Raw genomic sequence first — 22,431 nt, forward strand, 5'->3', positions numbered from 1 at the left:
TGCCTGCACTAACTATAACGGGGGAGTTTCATTGGTTTTTTATCAGTAAAATGTCCAGCTAACTATAACATGTGTGAAACCTATGGTTTTTTCAGTGAATTTGTACGGTTTTTTAAATGCTAAGTTACTTTACGCCATTCGTGGCGTGCGCGCCCACTTAACGCAGTTCGTTCCGTGCACGCACGGTGGGCACGCGGTGCCCACGTTACGCTGGATGGGCCATGTACGCACAATGCGCTTCGCGCACCGTGCGCACATGGAGGACATATTATGCGCTTCGTTGTGAAAGGTAATGTTTGATTTTTTAATTACACTGACATGCCATGTACAAATGTTGACCTTCGGGCACCATTTGCACACGGGGTGTGGAGAGTGTGGATATTTATTTTTTTTAAATATTTTTTTACCGTACGCGTACGGTAAGCGTAATCGGCGATTTAAAAAAAAAAAAAAAAAATTGAATTTTTTGCCTTGGGGGTTCTTAGGGGACACCTTCATCATGGCTAGGTGGTTGGGAGCAGTCTAAACAGCCCCATTACATGTTTTTTGCCTTTGTTTTTCATCTTCCCCCACAGAGTGCGAGATAGAAAATGGCGGCCGCCGCTTCCTGGTTTCGACCGATTCGAATGTTTACTAAGATGTAACAGCCAATCAGAATCGCGCTCGCGCACGTCACCGTACGCGTACGCGCACGGTAAGCGCACCGTAAGCTGCCACAGATATATATATTGATTTAAAGGCTATTTTCTCAGGATCTACTGAACAGATTTACACCAAACCTACAAAAGGCACTTCCTTGACCTGTAGACTACCTCTCTGCCAAATTTCAAGTAACTCTGTTCAGCCGTTCGGTCTGTAGCTGTGTCTAAAGGTCCTATGGAAAAATGCATGGGAAAAACGCGTTTTGGGACACCCCTTTTTTCTCAGCCCCCGCTTGACGAATCCCCCCGAGACTTTCAGGGTAGGAGCGGAGCATAGCGCCCCACCTATTTTGAAAATTTCGCGAGGATTCGTCGACCGGCGCCAAAGTTATTCCAAATAGAATGTTGCGGATTTCTTATGGAAACGTGGTCCTAACTATAACTATCTACTGGCGACCGCCAGTAGATAATATATCTATATATATTAGTTAGTTAAGTAATTACAGTATTTGTGTATCGAAACGCAAATTGAGAAATGTTTTTTACCGTTAGTGCTCATCAAATTATGTTAAAAGTATTTCAACCTAGAAGCTTCAACTTTTTAACATGTCACAAACTTAAACTTTCTTTTTATTTAAACAGGAGGATGGATCAGAGGTTGGCGTAGGTGGTGCCCAAGTTACAGGCTCCAATACACGGAAGCACATATTACAAGTCTCCACTTTCCAGATGACTATTCTAATGTTATTTAACAACAGAGAAAAATATACTTTTGAGGTACGATTTCAGTAACTCTGCACTATTTTCCTGTAAAAGTGAAGAGTAGCATCTTAAAAGTATGGATTAAAAACTTTTGCATGCATTTTATTGTACAGAACATTTACCTTGAAAACTTTTAAAAAGTACAGTTGGAGAATTGTTTTCTGTTGCCATTTTTGTGTTTTTACTACCTTTTTATTCCCAAGTTCTCACCATTAATGGATACATTTAATGTGGCACAACTGTAATTTAAACTTTTGTTCAAACTAATTGTTACAGGGAAGCAACACATTAAATATGTTTTATATTACTTACATTTCACGGGCTACGCATGCTACTTTTTTTTGTAGGGCCCCATGTTTCAGTGCCTTGTAGCAGACCCCATTCAGTTGCCTGAAAGTTTACTTTGCACAGCAAGCCTTGTAATATTTCCAGATTGCCATATCTAGCAATACTGAAAGATTGAAGGACCAGTATGTTTTGGCAGAAGAAAACAAATGTGGATTAGACCGGTGATGCTATAGAGCAGTTTAATAAAAGCAACATCTACTTCTATGTCTGTTACTCTTTGCTGTGACTTGTAGGGCACCCTTCAAACATTCCCTTTTATTGGAGCCATTCTGGACACAGTGCTGTTCCGTGCCAATCCTCTGGAGCAGAAAATCTGGGATAATAAGGCTGTGATTCTGATGATCTGGTCTCAATGCTGGATTTCAGTTAGACTGACTCAGAGGCTGCTGGGTCCCATGGCCTCCTATATCCTGTTGGTAAAACATTCCCATTGGCATATGCCGGCTCTGCAGTGGGCACAGCATAAAGGGATTCTTCCTGACCTGCCCCAGAAATGAGGGAACTGCAAAAGATCTACAGTGGTGGTTGATAAACTGCGATTGGGTCCACAGCAGCCCCCAACCCTCCCCCACCTATAGCTCACAGTGGTAAGACTGCATCACTCCTGGGTTGGGGTGGCCTTCTGAGAGAGGTGGAGATCAGAGGACTTTAATCTCTGCCGCATTCTCAGCTCCACATTAAATTGTTGGCGCTGATAGCTATCCACTTGGTAATGAAAGCCTTTATTGCATCCATCAAAGGAAGGCTTGTTCAGGTGTTCACAGACAACACCACCGCATGTGGCACTGCAACAGACATGTTGGGGTAAGGTTGTGGACCCTAGCTCTGTGCTAATGGACATGGCTGGAACATCAAGACATTTTACTGGTCGTATAACAACTGACATGATCCCTGAATGCCAGAATGGACAAACTCCATTAATGTTTTGCAGATCACAAATGATGTCTACATCCGGAGATGTCTTTTCCGATAATTGGGTAAACCTTTGCTTGATGCATTCACCAACCCCGAGAACGTGCAATGCCAACACTTCTGCATGCTGGAGTTTCCAAAGCTGCTTCCACTCTGAGACGTGTTCCACTTAGAGTGGAATTCAGAGCTCCTTTACACCTTTCCGCTGATGCAGCTCATGCCCCAATTTCTCAAGAAGATGATTGATCAGGCCTAGGGGCCCTGGATTGGGCATAGACAGTATGGTGTCCAGAACTCCTGAGCATAAGCATCTAGTCAGGCTGCCCCTTTGGGAGGATCTCCTGTCACAGTACCAAGGCATTGTCCTACACCTGAACCTGCGCATTCTCCTCCTTATGCACGGAGATTGAGTGGAGACCGTTGAGGGTTTTCGATCTCCCTTGAAGGTTTGGGATGTCATCTTGTCAGCTTTGCGTCAATCCACTAAAACTCTGTTGGGAATAATTTATGGCTAGGTGTTCCTCACACCTTGTGGACCCCCTTTCTTTACCTGTACAGTACTTCTGTTTGTACTTTCTTTAGCCTCGCAAGGTTTTGCTCTGGGCACTGTGGAATATTAGTAGTCAGCCATTTTGCCTTTCTTACGGGTGCTGGATCAACCCTCCCCGTTTGTCACCTGTTATGAACTAGTTTTTTAAAAGGTTTACAGCACTTTTGTTCCGCCTACTCCTTTTGTGATGCCCCCGTGGGACCTCAGTTTGGTTCTTACTTTTCTCATATGTTCTCCCTTTGAGCCCCTGCATAGCTGCCCTTTGCGGCTCTTGACTCTGAAAACAGTGTTGCTGGTGGCCATTTAATCGGCTAGGAGGGTCAGTGAGCTTCAGCATCTCATGGTCCAAACTCCATACTCCAATTTCTTCCCTGACAAACTGGTCCTTCGGACGCCTCCCTCTTTCCTCACAAAGGTGATAGCCCTCTTTCAGATTGGCCAGAGCAACACACGCCAGCGTTCTCCGCACCACTTCATCCATCCAAGGAGAAGACTCCATCGTTTGTACCCTAAAAGACCTCTCATTTTATATTGGTTGAACCAAAGACCATTAGGTGGATGGTCAGCTCTTCATTGTGTTCACCAGAGTGAAGAAGGGTAAGGCTGTGCAGAAATAAACCATCTCCAGATGGACAGTACTCTGCATAATAATCTTCTACACACTGGTGAAGTAGCTAACCCCCTGAGAGCTTGCAGGCTCATTCCACCAGCTTTAGCTTGCAGGGTACCTGTCCTGGGCTTCTGCCAAGCTGCCACGTGGATGTCCCTCAATATGTTCACAGAGTGCTACTGCTTGAAATGTCCAGCCTGTCTCTGTCCTTTAAGACTTTTTAGTTTAAATCAGTTTGCGGACCCACCTCCAGGGAGGTATTACTTGGGTATCTATTCTAAAGAGAGAAATCTGCGGTCAGATGTCTGTCAGAAGAACACGTTACGTAACGTTCGGTAACGCTTTTTCTGGTAGAGGTTCTGTCTAACTGCAGATTCAGCACCGATTCTCCCTGCTCTGCGTTCTGAACTCTTTACAACAAAGATCCCTTTAGACATTGCACCCTGTTCAAAAAAGTAGCAATAGTTTTTACATGGGTCTTCTTTTTTGGCACGGAACTAGTAACAAAAGAAACTGATGTCAGTATGCCAGGGTGGTGCCTATAAAGGCACGTTAACATCACTACCGCCGCAGAAAAAGCTGCCAAAGCAGAGCCAAACAACAACGCCTACTGGTGTGTAGAGGAACTGCTCAAGATTTTCCGGATTCTGATACCTGGGGAATATTATAATGAGAGGAATCTGCTGTTAGATGATCTCTACCCGAAACAACATTACCGGAGGTAAGTTACTTGTTGATTACGTGGAAGATGAACAATGATCTTATATATTTGAACTGTCAGTCCCCTTGCCCATGGCTATATTGTTAGCTAGGAGTTTACAGTTGCATGCACTGCAGGACCCTACAGAGATACCTGTGCTAGTTTGCGGCTACCCCGGGGTCAGCGTATTCATTGTAATTGGCCTCCCTGTCCCTGCTTTCGCACCTGTTGACAGTGCGCCATATCACTAATATGGGCCCAGGAGTCTTTCATCCATTAATTAAATTGCTAATCACAACTAAGATGACTCCAGAGACCCTAGTATATTTCCAATGTTCAGTGATTCAAATAAGCAAATTCCTGTTTCTCACATCCGAGTGTGAATGACACCGATAAAGAATAGAACGATCGGCTAGAGACGTCTAGCTGCAGATTCCTTACCTTTGAATTTCCCAGGCGTCCGGCTAGATCCGGAAACTTTTGCTGAGCAATACCCCTTGCACACGATGTCTGGTGGCACCATTCGGCGCTGTGTGACCTCGGTGTTGTTAGCGTCAGTTATGAAGTTGCGGTGCCTACATAGGCGCCACCCAGGCATGCAGGTGTCCGTTCTTTTCTTTCTGCGCCAGTTAAGCACCGATCCGGGAAGAGCTGCCCCTCTGTTTCTTTTTGGCAGGCTTTCTCTTGACTTTTGTTGAAGTTTTTGTGATTTTTCGACTGTGTGTGTGAGGTATGTCTTTGAGAAAGACCTGTCTCAAGCCGTGCGGGACATGTTCCTGCATGATGTCGGTTACCCATTCCCACCGCGTATGTCTGTGGTGTCTCGAGCGCGATCACAAAATAATGTAGTGTTCGGACTGTCGTGCGATGGCACCAAAGACCTTGAGTGAGCGGGTGATGAAGTTACTCGCGGCCCGGCAGTCGACACCGTCAAGCGAGACTCCGAGGAATTCACTGGCCGGATCGAAGAACAGGAGGTTGCCGGACTGCTCATGGAGCCCTAAGTCCCATTCCTCCCATTCGAGGTCCTCTGGACACTCTGGTAAGAGGCACAAGAAGAATCCCAAGGGAACTTAGTCTTCACCTCATATGGCATCCGTCGTCAAGAGAAGTAAGGAGCACCGACACTCTTGGTTCCGCAGAGCCAAAGTCGACTTCACGTATCTTCCCCTTTCTGGGAGCCGGAGCGACTCCCGCTCAAATAAAAGTATTTGAGTGGAACGACCCCGCTGGTGAGCCTTCGGGCCCCGTGGTGTCGGAAGGGTCCCCATTGGGTTTGACGCAAGTCTGCACTTGCCATGACGCCGGTGGGGCCTCATGGATCCGATTGTGCCAATGTGACCTTCCCCACCCGTGAATCCGAAATCTGTGTCTGCGACGTCACTAATGCCTGTCAGTGGCGCAATTGTCTTCCCCACCCTCATCCCCGGCAACCAGATCTCACAGTTGTGACAAATGCGTCACTTCTTGGATGGGGCAGCCACCTGGGAGAGGTGGCGATTAGGGGTCACTGGTCTCCGCCAGAGACGGAGCTCCACATAAGTTTGAGGGAGCTTTGAGCAATTTGGTTGGCATTGAAGGCATTTCTTCCCTTTGTCAAGGGGAAGCTAGGGCAGGTGATCACGGACAACACCACCACCATGTTGTACTGCAACAAGCAAGGTGGGGTGAGGTCGTCGGCCCTTTGGCGAGAGGCCCTGCATCTCTGGACATGGCTGGAACAGCAGGGCATAACCCTGGTGGTTCAACACCTGGCAGGTTCGCTGTACGCCAGGGTGGACGACCTCAGCTGTCGGTGCCTAGCTGATCATGAATGGCGTCTCCAGTCAGAGGTGACGCAAGGTCTCTTTCAACAGTGGGGACAACCTTGGTTAGATTTGTTCGCCTCCAAAGAGAATGCACAGTGTCAGCGGTAGGGCGCGCTGGAGTTTCCAAGCTGGTTATCGCCTGTTGTATGCCTTTCCGCCCATACCACTCCTGCCCAGGGTTCTGAAGAAGATCAGGAGTGACCGGGCCCAAGTCATTCTTATGGCTTCGGACTGGACGAGGGGAGTCTGGTATCCAGAGCTTCTGAGATTGGGGGTCGATCCTCCGATCAGGCTACCCCTTCAGGAGGATCTTCTGTCTCAGCAGCAGGGGAGGGCTCTCTACTCAAACCTGTCAACTCTGCGCATCCATGCGTGGAGTTAGAGTGGCGACAGTTGATAGCTTTTGACCTTCCTTCAGAAGTGTGCAACGTTATCTTGAAGGCCAGGTAGCCCTCCACGAAGACTGCATACTCCTGCTGTTGGCAGAAATTTGTATTGTACTGTACAGAAAGGACCATTGACCCTCTCTCTGCTTCTTTCTACAGTCCTTTTATTCATTCTAACACTTGCCCAGCAGAGCTCTGCTTTGGGAACTCTCAAGGGTTACCATCTGCTCGTTTGCGGCTGCCAGACCAGCCCTCTCTCTTCAAATCTCCTATTGTTAATAGATGGCTGGCTCACTTGCTTCCACCCACGCCTTTGTTGTGCCACAGTGGAACCTAATTTGCTCCTTACCTATCTGATGTGTACTCCATTTGAGCCTTTGCACAAACCCCCCTCCGGCTGTTGACCATCAAAACATCCTTCGTAGTGGCAATTAATTCTGGCAGGAGGGTGAGTGAGTTGCAGGAGTTGTCCTGATTGCCCCCTTATCTTATGTCCGTTCAGGACAAGGTGGTGCTTTCCACCAGGGCATCCTTCCTACCAAAGGTCGTGACCCCATTCCATCTGGGTCAATTCATCATTTTGCCCACCTTCTTTGTTCCCCTGCATCCTTCTAAGGAATAGGAGCGTCTCCACCGACTGGACCGAAAAAGAGCGTTGTCGTTCTACCTTGACTGCACAAAAGAGTTCTGGGTGGATGACCAACTGTTTGTGGGGTACGTGGTAGCAAAGAAGGGAAGGGCAGTGCAGAAAAGGACCATTTCTCGCTGGGTCATTCCCTGCATCAAGACCTGTTATGCCTTGGCAAAGAAGCAGTCCCCTGAGGGATTGAGAGCCCGTTCCACCAGGGGAAAGGCTGCTACTTCGGCTTTTGCTCTGGGTGTCCCAGTCCAAGACATCTGTCAGGCAGCGACAGGGGCTTCTTTGCACACGTTCGCAAAACATTACTGCCTTGATGGTCGAGTGCGCAGGGACGGGCATTTTGCAAGTTCAGTCCTGCAAGACGTCTTAGTTTAGGATGCGAATCCGCAACCCATTGCCGAGATGGTATGGCTCTGTTATCTGATTCAGAGGTAAGGAATCTGCAGCGAGAAGTATCTATCGGTAACGCATTATCTGGTAGAGACTTTATCTAGCTGCAGATTCCTTACAGCCCCACCCATGCCTCCCCACTTTGCGGACTGGTATTGTAGGACTAGGGTTGTTTCCCCTTTTCAGGGCCCTAGTTTTGCACATGTCTACGTCAGTTACTTTGTGGCTCTGCCCTTCTGGCGTGGAAGAAACGAAAAGTACTGACATCCGTGCAGCTGAGTGGCGCCTATGTAGGCACCGCGACGTCCTAACCGACACTAACGACGCCGACGACGTCACGCGGAGCCGAATGGAGCCACCGGATGTGGAGTGCAAGAGGTTTTGCTCAGCAAAGGTTTCCAGATCCAGCCTGATGCCTGGGAAATTCAAAGGTAAGGTAGCTGCAGCTAGAAAGTCTCCACCAGATAATGTGTTACCGAAGGTAAGTAACTTGTTCATCTGATAGAGACTTCTACCTGCAGATTCCTTGGTGGATCATCCTGTGCATAAATACTTGCTATGCCCTGACCAAGAAGGTGCCCTCAAGATGGCTTATTGGCTTATTTCACCGGAGCCACGGCTGATTCAATGGCATTGGTGAGGAGTGTCCCTATGCTAGACTTTATGCACGGGATTATCCACCTGCTGGTTTCTGTCCCTTTTTAGCGTCGGTAAACTCCATCATTGTATGCTTGATGTAGAGTTGAAAGCTTTGTGTGTAACCAGAGAAGCCTCTCCTCATGAGAGAAAAAAGGTGTAAAGGTGTAAACGTGATGGGAAGGGTGATAAAACTTTCGGCACAATGGAATCCTAAGCCCTCCACACCAATTCATTAGGATAAAAGCGGTGTAGAAAACTTAAATGCAACCCATCCTGTCGGAGCCGTATAGAAGGCAAGTCATTTTTTCATAACCACCACATACAAAAACGGGGTGCACACATTCTCCACAATTGTCCAAGCAGTGTGACATTGGGCGCCACATCATCAAATGCACTTGTTGATGAAACACCTCCAAAGGGCAGAGAACACGTTTTCCTGTTACATGCAGTACCAGGAAACAAAGGAGTGGGTGATCACCTCCCGAATTCTCAAGTGTTTCTTCAACACTTGGGAGACCTCTGTAGCAGATTTGTTGGCCACCCACAGAAACTCAAACTGCCTAAACTTTGGCATCATTGCCCCTGGACCATGCCGTAAGGATAATTTGGTTGTGGAAATTTGCATTCACTTTGCCATCACTGTCACAGATTCCTATCTAGAGTGAAACATGTGTTAGGTGACAGTGACACACATTCCTTGCCCTTGATGCGGGCCCGACAGTCTTGGTACTCTTGCTTATTAAAAATGTCCAGTTACTCATATGAAAAGCAATGGATGTGTCCAGACTTGCTCAATCATCATCAAGGTCTGTTACTACATCCAAAAGAATTTTTTTTCTCAGTAGATGTTTTGAAGAAAATAACAAATTGGTCATAGGCTGTATATTGCCCATCATCTTTCTGACTTGGGTCTTTCCAGAAATAGGTTTGTTTGAGGCATGTGTGACTGTAGAAGATAGTAGAAATAGAATTCCCGTGGTGAAATGTAAAAAATATTTTTTACATAAAGAAACTAGATTATTATATTCAAATACACAAACATAAGCCCATGTGATAGAATATATACAATATTAGAGTAAATCATACCACTTTAAAATTAGTAAAGAAATCGTATTTTATCAAAAAAAGCAATTAAAAACAGACATAGACAATCTATGATCATACCACAAATGCATCTGTTACTAAAACATAAAGATACCATATAAGCTTAATGCTGACCCTATTTCATTCAGAAATGCAGCTTATACACAATAGTAAACTGATTTTTTTTTTTGTTAAAAAAAGGGGGGACCACAGCAGCTACACCTGGCTTCTAAATTACAACAAACATTAAACAGAGAGACAAAGGCAGACCGTATAATTTGTCATTAGATAACACATCCATTTGTAAATTTCAAAAGTTTTTTTCCTACATACAATATATTAATTCAGTATCTACAAGAAAAGCTGTTCCCACAGATTGTGTTTTAATGCAGCGTCGACGCGTTTCGATGGGTTCGAGGCATGTGGGCTGCTGAATTCATATCTGTGCATAGATCGCCGCCTAGTGTTGGGTCCGGATGTTTGCACGTTGTTGTCCTGGAAGAGTCTTCGAAGTATCCTGGGATAGGTGACTCCTCCCCTGGACTACAGTGCGCATGGGCATCCTCTCCATCCTCAGATTGTTTTTTTCCGCCATTGGGTTCGGATGTGCTTATCTTGACTCAAGTTAGGAAAAACTTTTTCCAGGCCAAAAGGCCTTTAGTTCGCGTCGGTACTGTTCCCGATCGGTATCGATAGTATCTTTGTTAGTTTACTAACTTCCAGAACCAACTTTTTCGCATCTTGCCCGACCATCGACCCGACATCGACGATGGAATCGAGGACACCATTCAAGAGGTGTCCGGTATGCAATGCGAAATATCCCCACATCGACGTCCATCCGGTGTGCAACAAATGCCTTTCACCGGATCACGACGAATCTACATGCATGGCCTGTGCCCGATTTCGATCCAAGAAGACTCTCCGGAATCGACGAGCGGCGAGACTCGAGGCGCAGCAAGCGGCACCGGCCCCGGCCGACATCTTCAGCGCCGAGACCGAAGATGTCGAAGAAGTGGAGAACCTACCCTCCAGTCCCGCTTCCGAACATGACTCCGGATCGGAAGACGTCGACGAAACACTCTTTCGCAGAGATGAAGACGACACCGAGGTAGGAGACTACAATGAGGCCTTAGGGGCCGAAGAGAGTAGCTCCGGTGACTAGCAAGGCCTACCCGTACAGACTGAGGAAATCCCAGTGCAACAGTCTATGGCTCCGGTCGAGGGATCGCCTTCGGGCCTTACCCAAGACCTATCCCGCAGTTCTTCGGCCCCGCCCTCGGTCCCGGCCTCGGACATTCAGCGGCAGCCATTAATGCCCAAACCGGCTGGTTTCCCTTCTTCGAAACCGAAACCAAAAGCTGTATTGGTTCAACTGAAACCGAAACCGAAAGTAGCGCTGGTCGGATCGAGGCCCACCACACCTTCGACGCCAGCAAAACCCGTCGGCACCGAGCGCACCAAACGAGACTTCGGTGCCGAGCTTGAAGCGGCCGACGTCAGAGTCGACATAAGGAAAAAGACCTTCGGTGCCACCAAACCTACTCGGCTCCCGGCACCGACGCAATCGGCTCCGACCCCAAAGGTCAAACTGCCTGCTGCGTCTCACACCGCTTCAACGGCACCACCAAAGCCACACTCATCGAAGACGTCGACGGCCATTACCGCCCCTCGACTCGATGTCTCACCGGCGCCGAAAAAAATCCACGCCCACCTCTACTGAACCGGTCGGCGTGAAGGAATCGATGGCGCTCCAGGTGCGACCCGTTGCGACGCAACGCACCAAAACGGTCCTTCAGGACACGTCTGGCTCCGAGCCGATAAAAGCTCCAACAGCCTCTTCGGCACCAGCCAACATTACTTTTGGCCTGCCACCATCCACGGCCCCAAAACTATTCCAAATCAGGACACGGGTCACCCACACCACGATTACTCCTGCCGAACGCTCTCCTGCGGAGACGTCTCCATCACATCTCATCGACGCCGACACCGGCAGGATGATAATCCACAAATGGAGAATAACTTCGGAGCCACCTTTGGACTCCTTCCGGATCCCGCTTAAAAGAAAGCTGCCAGTGGCGTCAGAACTAGTTCTTTATGAACCTCTCCATTCCCCCTACCGGGATCCACAGTCCTTCTCTCCCACACACTCCGACACGGAGGCTTTGGAGGACTACATGTGTGACCAAGTCCCCTACCCCGGGGACATGGACCTTGAAGGCCAACAGGACCCTGATCAAGCTTGGGATGACCCTGTAGACTCGGGTGCACCTCTGGATGCACAGGACCCGCAACTCTATGGAGCAAAAACATCTCCCACAGAGGACACTGCAGCGTTCAACGCTCTAATTGAACGGGCTGCGGCCAATCATGGGGTGCAACTTCACTCTGACACCGTCGAGGACGACTTCCTCATGGATACTTTTGCATCCTCAGAAAGGAACATAAAGACTATGCCCATGTTAAAAGGGGTCCTCAAACCAGCAAAGGACATCTTCAAGGAACCCACCAGGGCAAGAGTGATAAACCCCAGGATCGACAAGAAATACAGATCAGCGCCTGGGGACCCTACTTACATTAGAGGCCAATTACCTCTGGATTCCACTGTCGTTGCGAATGCTCGCAAGAGGGCACACTCGCAGACAACAGGTGATGCTCCTCCCCCGGACAAAGAGTCCAAGGTGCTAGAGACCTCTGGCAAACGGGTTGCCGCCCAGGCAGCTAACATATGGCGCATTGCCAATACTCAAGCGCTCCTCGCTCGCTACGATCGAGCGCACTACGACACATTAGAGCAACTACTCCAACATCTCCCTGACCAATACAAAGAAGGTGCAGAGATCCTCATCAGGGAGGGACAACTGCTCACAAATGCATCCATTAAGTGTGCACTGGATGCCGCGGATACAGCTGCCAGAGCCATAAACACTAGCGTCATGTTGCGACGACACGCCTGGTTGCGAATCTCCGGATTCAAACCGGAGGTACAAAATAACATCCTCAACCAACCTGTCAACCCCGACTACTTATTCGGGCCGGAGGTTGACACCACCCTAGAGAAAATAAAAAAGGACACGGACACTGCAAAGTCCATGGGGGCCCTACAGACGCAGTCCTTTCGGAGCGGCTCCTTTTGTCGCCCCGGAAATAGAGGAGCAGGTAGAGGACAGGGGTCACAGCAAACATACAACAAGGGCAACACACAAAACACCTACGATAACACCCGGGGTGGATATCGTGGCTCCAGCACAAAGGGCAGAGGACGCGGCTACGGCAACACCAGGTCCTCCCCCAAGAACAAGCAGTGACGCCCTCTCCCTTCCTCCCGACCACATAACACCGGTCGGGGGAAGGCTACAAAGGTTCCTGTCCACGTGGAACTCCATCACCACGGACAGGTGGGTCAAAGATATTGTCAAATACGGTTACTGTCTAGAACTAACCTCCACTCCACCCACAATACCTCCAAAAAACCGTCCTATGTCCTCAGAGCACTTAACGCTCTTACAGCAGGAGGTGCAAAGTATGCTTCTAAAAGGCGCAATAGAGGTCGTACCCGTCCACGAGCAAGGTACGGGGGTGTACTCCCTGTACTTTTTAATACCGAAAAAGGACGGGTCACTCAGACCTATATTAGACCTGAGACCCCTGAACCAATACATTCTTTCCGAGCATTTTCACATGCTCACTCTACAGCAAGTCCTCCCGCTGCTCAAACAGGGAGACTTTCTGGCCACACTGGACCTCAAAGATGCGTATTTCCACATACCCATTCACCCCTCACACAAGAAATTCCTCAGGTTCACGGTTCAAGGGCAGCACTACCAATTCAAAGTCCTTCCCTTCGGCGTGACAACAGCACCCAGGGTGTTCACAAAGTGCCTAGCTACTGTGGCGGCACATCTACGGAGGCAGCACATACACGTCTACCCTTACCTGGACGACTGGCTCGTTCAAGCGAAGTCAGCCCAGCAATGTGCCAGCCACATGTCCCGCACCATTCACCTCCTTCACAGTCTGGGGTTCTCACTAAATTACCCAAAATCCCATCTCCAGCCCGCACACGTACAACAGTACCTAGGTGCGACTATAGACACTCTGGCGGCCACAGCTCAGCCAAATTTAGTGAGAATCAACAGCATGCAAATGCTGATTTCCAAGTTCAAACCACAACACTCCCTTCCCGCGCGAGTGTTCATGCAGTTGATAGGCATGATGGCCTCCTGCATCTTCATAGTCCCACACGCGAGACTACATATGCGCCCGCTTCAGGAGTGCTTAGCACGTCAGTGGAATCAGGCTCAAGGACAGTTGAAAGACCTAGTGTTGGTGAGCGGTCGGGCATACAACTCTCTGCATTGGTGGAATCCACAAAACCTTTGCAAGGGCCGACCGTTCCAAGAGCCTGTCCCACAGATAATACTGACGGCGGACGCGTCTCTCCAGGGATGGGGAGCTCATGTACTCCATTACACAGTGCAGGGACTATGGACACAACAACAAAGGAAGATGCACATCAACCTTCTAGAGCTGATGGCAATCTTCCTCGCTATGAAAGCATTCAAAGTACACTTGTGCAACAAAGTCGTGTTGATCCGGACGGACAACATGACTGCCATGTACTACATACAGAAGCAGGGAGGAACACACTCTCCACAGTTGTCTCATCTGGCTCAGAGCATGTGGAAGTGGGCTATTCAGAGGAACATGTTCCTCATGGCAGAACACCTCCCCGGCAAGGACAACCAGATGGCGGATCTGCTCAGCAGACACAGCCACCAGATGCACGAGTGGGAGTTACACCCATCAGTACTCCAACCGTACTTCCAGCAGTGGGGTCATCCAGAGATAGACCTATTCGCGACAAGCGAAAACGCAAAATGCCAAAGCTTTGCCGCCAGGTTCCCACATCCGCAGTCGCAGGGCAATGCGATATGGACGAACTGGTCCGGCAGATTTGCGTACGCTTTTCCCCCAGCACCACTGATACCGCTGGTGGCACGCAAACTCAGACAACACTCACTGACACTCGTCCTGGTTGCTCCAACGTGGGCACGCCAGCTGTGGTACACCACCTTTCTCGAACTTTCCGTGGTGCCGCATCAAAGGCTGCGGGTCAAACCCGAGCATTTGACGCAGAACCATGGAGAGATTCAGCACCCAGATCCGCAACAGCTGAACCTGGCAATCTGGCTCCTGAAGTCCTAGAGTTTGGCTACCTAAACCTGCCGCCTGACTGTATGGACATCATTAAGGAGGCCAGGAGACCCACTACCAGAGCTTGCTATGCAGCCAAATGGAAGAGGTTCGTCATTTATTGCAATAATAATGACATTAACCCGCTGGACGCATCCATCCAAAACATCCTTTGTTACCTCTTACACCTATACCGATGCAATCTGGCGTACACCTCTATACGTGTCCATTTGACCGCAATATCAGCCTATCTACAAACCAGGCAGCACCTCTCTCTATTCAGAGTGCCTGCCATCAAAGCATTCTTGGAAGGACTCAAACGAGTCATTCCGCCTAGCCACCCACCAGCCCCAATGTGGAACCTCAACTTGGTCCTCACACGCCTGATGGGTCCACCCTTTGAACCTCTACACTCATGCGAGATTCAATTCCTTACCTGGAAAGTAGCTTTCCTAGTAGCGATAACTTCTTTACGAAGAGTTAGTGAACTCCAGGCACTAACCGTCCAAGAGCCATTTATACAGGTTCACGCCAACAGGGTCGTACTACGTACCAACCCCAAATTCATGCCCAAGGTGGTATCGCAGTTCCACATGAATCAAACTATTGAACTGCCTGTTTTCTTTCAAAACCCACAAACTGTCGCAGAAAGGGCACTCAATACACTAGATGTAAAAAGGGCCCTCATGTATTATATCGACAGGACCAAACCCTTTAGGAAAACAAATCAACTTTTCGTTGCCTTTGCCCCACACCACAAAGGTAACGCTATCTCCAAAGCAGGTATAGCCAGATGGATCGTTAAATGTATTCAAATTTGCTATCAAAAGGCTAAACGCACTTTAACGATTCCCCCACGAGCCCACTCAACACGTAAGTTAGGGGCCTCCATGGCTTTCCTAGGAAACATTCCTTTGCATGACATATGTAGAGCAGCCACCTGGTCCACTACACATACATTTACCAAACACTATTGTGTAGATGTGCAATCAAAACAGCAGGCAGCTGTAGGACAGGCTGTTCTCAAAACTCTTTTTCAGACCGCTGCAGCTGGCACTGGTAGCCGCCGCTAATAAGAGGGCACTGCTATATATTCTATGCACAGATATGAATTCAGCAGCCCACATGCCTCGAACTGAATATGCTACTTACCAGTATGCATCTGTTCTTGGCATGTAGGGCTGCTGACATTCATATCGCCCTCCCTCCTCCCCGGCGCCTGTAGCAGCTGCAGCTCTCAATTACTGTAAAGCATGGTCATCAATTTCTGTATCTACTCCATCACTGCCACAATGGCGAAAAACAATCTGAGGATGGAGAGGATGCCCATGCGCACTGTAGTCCAGGGGAGGAGTCACCTATCCCAGGATACTTCGAAGACTCTTCCAGGACAACAACGTGCAAACATCCGGACCCAACACTAGGCGGCGATCTATGCACAGATATGAATGTCAGCAGCCCTACATGCCAAGAACAGATGCATACTGGTAAGTAGCATATTCATTATGTCTAATAGTCCATCTTTTTCAAGACACAAAGATCGTCTCTCTTATTATGGGCACTGATTGGTTGCCGTTGTGATAAATTCCTGCGGGCAAATATATCAATATGGCAAAGTTACATTAATGGCAAACAACAGTTATTAAATACAATCTCCATTGTATGTTGCTTATAATTATTTTGTGTATAATGCATTGCTCCTATGCAAATAATAATGGTTAATTCGGTTTTGCTTGGTTTTTAATTAGATTATTTCATTCTATCTAAAAAAACACCATGTATATTAACAATGAAGTAATGTCTACATACGTCTTGCACATTTTCCCTATTACATTCTATCAAATGGGCTAATCGTGATAGAAGGACTTATATTATTATTAATATTAAACCTCCAAGGCAAGTATTTGAGATAAGGGATTACCTTATATCATTGCTTGATAACCCCAAGTTCGTTGGTTTTCTATTTCTTCTTTATCATTTGAACAAATATCTCTGAAAGGATAATTATATGTATGTCGACCTTAAGCTTGGCTAAATCTTGATGTTTCTATCCTGTACTATCAAAACGCCCTTACCTCCATAAATACTTTGAAACTCGCCATATATTCAGAATTCAATTTTCGTCTACGATTTCAATCAGGCGAATCACCTCTGGTAATAAAGGACAGGTATTACTCCTTGTTTATTCACCCAAGTTCCATAAAGAGTAAAGTGATAGCATTTATTATTTAAAAAAATCTTAAATAAACATAGTTTATCGTATAGCGTTACCCTGTCAAGAGGTTTTTTTTTTTTGTTAAGAGACACTGCCCCTAACGTCTCATCTGGGCAAGGCGGATTGATCTTGTTTACAGTATCGTCCTCCACTTATCTTTAGAGCTTCACACCTAAAATATGGACCGTTGTCATGAATCGAAATATTTTCCCTTAATTATTTACTATTGTCACTAAACGTAGGAGTAATAGTTGAAGTGCCTACCGTATTATTTTAAAAACCGCTTCGCCTGTTTTTTTCTCATTCAATAATATACGAGTGAAAAGTGTCCCCTCCTGGTCTCGATATTTATCCCTTCCTTAGCCACACTACCTATGAAAGACACAAAATCACATTGTTTTTTATAAAAAATATAAAATACCGCAAACTGTTGTCGGTTTTATAGGCAGTGAAATTCAAACTCAAGCTGTAGCCTGCTACTTAAGGGGCGCCAATCCTGCTAACCTTACCGTCTAAGAAATCCTGTATAAAATCCAACGGGTTCCTCCCGTCCTCCTGACTGCCAGCTGCAGGTATATCCTTACCATACCGTTATAAATATCCACAAATCCGTGGTCTGATTGGCCAATTGTAGAATTGATTAATTTTTCTCAGCTGTGCGTACGTTGCGCCTTGACCCCGGAAATGTTAAATACCACGGCCATTGGAGTCATGCGCGTACTACCTGCGGTGACCCGGACGCACTAATTCCGGAAGTATTGTAAATTTATAAATCCGTCTCGGACCGGCAATTGTTACACATGTTGCTTCTAGGACACCGGAAGTGCCTCAAATTCCGGTCCAATTGCTGTTCTGCTCTGCAAAAGTTAACCCGGAAGTTAACGCACCTAAACATCCCTATTATTTTGATATCGCCAAGGAAACGATATTTAATTAAGATTAAATTCATTTTCAGTAATACTAAAAAGATTTTCTTTTTTTTATTTTATTTAAACATATTATTTGCTGCAAAAGTATACTCAATTTTTTGCATAACACATACTTTTTTATTTAAACATATTTTTTAGAAAAGAAAGAGGGCAATATATATGCCACTAATATTTTGGACTATATAGTCTAAGTAATAACACATTTTCAATGGGAAACCAACTCATAAAGTTAGTGGGTCTACATTTCATTTCATTGCATGGTTATGGGGTACCGCACCTACAGAAACTATTTATTACTCCTGCTAAACCTATTGTTATTGATTTGCCACAAGCTTCATCCAATCTTCTTTGTCTATAGTATCTAAATGGCACATATACCACTGTTCTCTCATTTTTCTAATTGCATCCAAATTACCTCTTCTCCTGCGTACAGTTACTTTTTCTAATATAAACCACTTAAACTGGTTGTATTGGTGATTAGCTTTAGCATAGTGGTCTGTCATGGGTGCATTTTCCTTCTTGTTTTTTAATGCTGACCTATGTTCAAGTAATCTGATGCGCAGTTCCCTGCTGGTCTCACCCACGTAGCCAAGGCCACATGGGCAGACAAGCAGGTATACTAAGTTCTTACTCCGACAGTTGTTAAGTGTCTTGGCGACCATGGTTTTACCATTAAAATTCAACACTTTTTCCTCGATGCAATTCGGACAAATGGAACATGTGCCACATGTATAGTTACCTATAGCTTTTTGATTTTGCAAGGTGGTTTGGATGTTGTTATCCATTGTTTTATAGGTTTTTACCAAGGCATTTCTTATAGTTTTGTTACGCCTCAAAGAAAAAAGAGGTTTAGGCAAAGGCGTCAACAGTCCATTATTAAGGATCTTCCAATTACGGTTTACTATGTTCTTTATTTTATTGCTCAAACCTGAATATTGGCTGACAAAGACAATTTTATCTAGGGTTTTGTTCTTTTTCTCTTTGTTACTGTTTAAAAGACGGTCCCTATCATAAAATCTTGCACGCTTCAAAGAATGCTTGATTAATCTTATAGGATAGCCTCTTTCTTTTAATTTATTTTCCATTATTTCAGCATGGTAATAGAAGTCAGTAAGGCTTGTGCAATTACGGCATAGCTTTAAAAACTCACCAAATGGAATGTTATCCCTTTGTGATTTAGGATGATTACTATCATATTTTAAAAGGGTATTCTTGTCAGTTGGTTTTGAAAATAATTCCACCTCAAGGTGTCCTTGCGTGTCTTTTAATTTAATGTCTAAAAAGTCAACACTTGTGTCACTAAAATTAGCTGTAAACCTCACATTTTCGTCCCCCATGTTCAGCCATTCTAAAAATTGCATGAGCTCATCTTTGGCACCGTTCCAAATGAAGATTATATCGTCTATGAAACGATGCCAATGAGATGTTTTAAAAAAAAAGGTGCCATCTCGTTGTAAATATGTTCATGTTCAAAATGGCTTTCATACAAGCAGGCCAGACTAGGGGCACATGTGGCCCCAATGCTGGTCCCTTTGACTTGTTTGTATAGTTCATCTTTGATTGAAAAAATGTTATTCTTCAATACCAACTTAATACAGCTTAAGATGAACTGGCATTGACCCCCATTCAAGTTCTCTTCTTCCAAAATAGACGACATCACTCGTATCGTATCGTCTTGGGGAATATTTGTATATAATGCTTCGATATCAAGGGTGACCATAAGCTGAGTCACCCTGTTGAAGCTTTGTCCTTCAAAAATCGAGATTGTGTGAGCTGTATCTTTCAGATATGATTTCTGTTTTTGAACAATCGGTCTTCGAAAGAAATCAGCATATTTACTTAATGGCTCCAAGAGTGAGCCCAAACTACTCACAATTGGTCTCATAGGTGGGTTTACTAAATCTTTATTTATATTTGGTAGGCCATAGATTGCGGGAATAATAGGATTATTGTTAAAGAGAAACTTATATTCCTCCTCGCATATCCAATCTTCTTCTCTGCCTGTGTTTAAGAGCAGAGAAACTTCCTGTTTTTTTAAACCCCAATCACAGAGAAAGGGACACGTATGTAATGATCTGCCACATTTAACAGTGACCTCATTCTGCTCTCATAGTCTATCGTGTCTAAAACAACAACCCCTCCGCCCTGATGACTGTAGAAGATACACATGCTTTGCATTCTACTCTCATCTAGTGTTGGGTCAGAATTTGTGCAAGTTGTTTTTCTTCAAAGAAGTCTTTTGAGTCACGAATTAAGGCGCCGACTCCTCTTGGTAATAGTGCGCATGAGCATCGACTCCATTGATAGATTGTTTACTTTCCGCAATCAGGTTCGCATGTGTATTACTGGATCCTTTTTGTGCGTAATCCACTCTACTCTCATTGGGTTTATTTCAAGTGTGTTTTCATTCCTCGCGTATCAAAGTTCAAAAGACGTTAATTCATTGAGTCGACACGCCTGGTCGAGCTACCCTTTTCTCTTATTCAACTCCATCAATGATACTCTGCTAATGGAATGGATTCCTTTTCAATTCTGTGCCCAATGCCATTCCAACTACCCGCAGGCCGATCTTCACAATGTCTGCAATCTGTGCTTGTCCCCGGAGCATAGAGAAGAAAATTGTGAGGCTTGTCGGTCATTTGATCAAAAAAGACCCTGCGGACAGTCCTGACCCAGAGAAATGCTCAGACACAAAATCAAACACACACTAGATATCTTTAGACGGGAAGATATCAAACAAAAAAAGGGAGATCATTTGGCCTCTGCGGCTGAAGAAGGGGCCTTTTCGGTTTGAGATTCAGACTCTGACTTGGAGATCAACTTGGATCTGTCGCTGGGTCAAGGTGCCGTAAGTACTCAAATCCCTCACCTGCCCACTCTAAAACGTCCGGCTTCTACAAAACAAAAGGCTTCTGGCCCGCCACTGTCATCTGACCATGGTCGGCACAGAGATTCAGCTTCAGCTGCTCCACCCTCGGGCTCAGCACCCATAGCACGTGCGAAGCCTTCCAGTTCCGCATCGAGCGGAGATTCCACCTCTTCAGCTCCGACCGCACCTACTCCATAAATTAAAGCTGTTTCGGATCCGAAACCTTCAACACCAAAATCTGCTCCTGCTACACTCCCAGAGCCTATTTTGGAGACAATGCAGGAGTGACTCGATCTGAAACAAAAACTGATCCATATCCATCCAGAGACTGGCTGCATTACTACAAAGACTGTGTCAGGGCCTTCTACCAAGCACAAACCTCCTTTTCAAGAAGCCTTTGATTTGCCAATACCTATGAAGAAGAAAGGGGCAAGGCTCCAGGAACTCTGCAATCTATTCCTCCTTCATATAACATACCACCACCTGTACCTCACTCATAACAGAATCCCTCAAACATTGCTCCTCTGGGATCTCCACATACAGATGCAGACGAAGGGGAAGATGATGACACTTATGGTGCACCACCACTACCAGACCTCAGGCAGTATTATGATATTGAATCCCTGCTCCCCCACCCCCGGAGATACAGAACCAGACACATACCCAGCCAAACCCTCACCTCCTGATGATAGTACATTATATCAAGATATTATTGCTTGGACATCAGCGCACCAAGGGGTTACACTGCATAAATTTTCCATGAAAGAAGATTTTTTATTTGAGACATTGTGATCCACACATGGGGCATCTCAATCTCTTCCAATGCTTAAAGGTATTATGCGCCATACAGATGACAATCCGCCAGTCATTGGCAAATTGTAAACACACCGGGATTATTAGCTAGATATGACTGAGCTCGGTGGGAGGAGATGGAAGAACGTCTCCAATATCTCCCAGAGGAACATAAAAAAGGGCAATAACTGGTTCAGGAAGGAAAATTAATTTCCAACTCCCCCATTAGATGCGCACTGGACTCTGCAGATACCACCGCCAAAGGCATCAGTACAAGTGTCCTCCTACGGAGGCATGCCTGGCTGCGAATCTCTGGATTTTAACCGGAAGTCCAGCAAACTTTACCCAATGTCCCGTTTGATAAGGAACAACTCTTCAGCCCACAAGTAGACGAGTCCTTGGTGAAGATGAAAAAAGACACTGAGGTTGCCAAATCTATGGGGCGCTTCAATTGTCCGCTACTCTGGGCTCCTTTAATCGCTTCTCAGAGGTAAAAACTTCAAAGGCGTGGCAAAGGTACACCAACCCATAATGCCCTCTCCGGTAACAAGCAGCGACTCACTTATCATTCCTACAATCATTCTACACCTGTCTGGGGTCGATTGCAGCAGTTTCTCCCTACCTGGCAGTCCATAACATAGGACCTGCGGTGTTGGACATTATCCAACATAGTTATTGCCTCAAGCTCATCAACATTCCTTCCAGTATTCCACCTCGCACCCACAGACTCTCTCTCGGGAACATCAACTACTGCTCAAACAGGAAGTGCAAGCTCTCTTACTCAAAGGAGCAATAGTGTCAGTTCACCTACAACATCAAGGGTCAGGGGTTTTCTCCCTGAACTTCCTTATTCCCAAAAAGTACGGCTCCCTGCGGCCAATTTTAGATCTACGGCATCTGATTAGCTACATACTATCAGAGCACTTCCATATGGTCACATTTCAACATGTGCTTCCTTTTCTAC

The 22,431-nt window shown here is 46.2% G+C and overlaps 1 protein-coding gene across 1 annotated transcript in view; it reads left to right on the top strand.

Annotated features, from left to right (window-relative positions):
• Window positions 1–22,431, top strand: part of CUL3 (cullin 3) — a 611,025-nt gene that overhangs the window by 422,620 nt on the left and 165,974 nt on the right. The window contains exon 13 of the mRNA XM_085634401.1: window positions 1,284–1,418. Within this exon, the coding sequence (XP_085490527.1) occupies window positions 1,284–1,418 (135 nt within the window). The remainder of the gene's footprint in view (window positions 1–1,283; window positions 1,419–22,431) is intronic.

The sequence above is a fragment of the Triturus cristatus genome, chromosome 11 (assembly GCF_964204655.1).
Source record: "Triturus cristatus chromosome 11, aTriCri1.1, whole genome shotgun sequence".
Classification (NCBI taxonomy): Eukaryota; Metazoa; Chordata; class Amphibia; order Caudata; family Salamandridae; genus Triturus; species Triturus cristatus.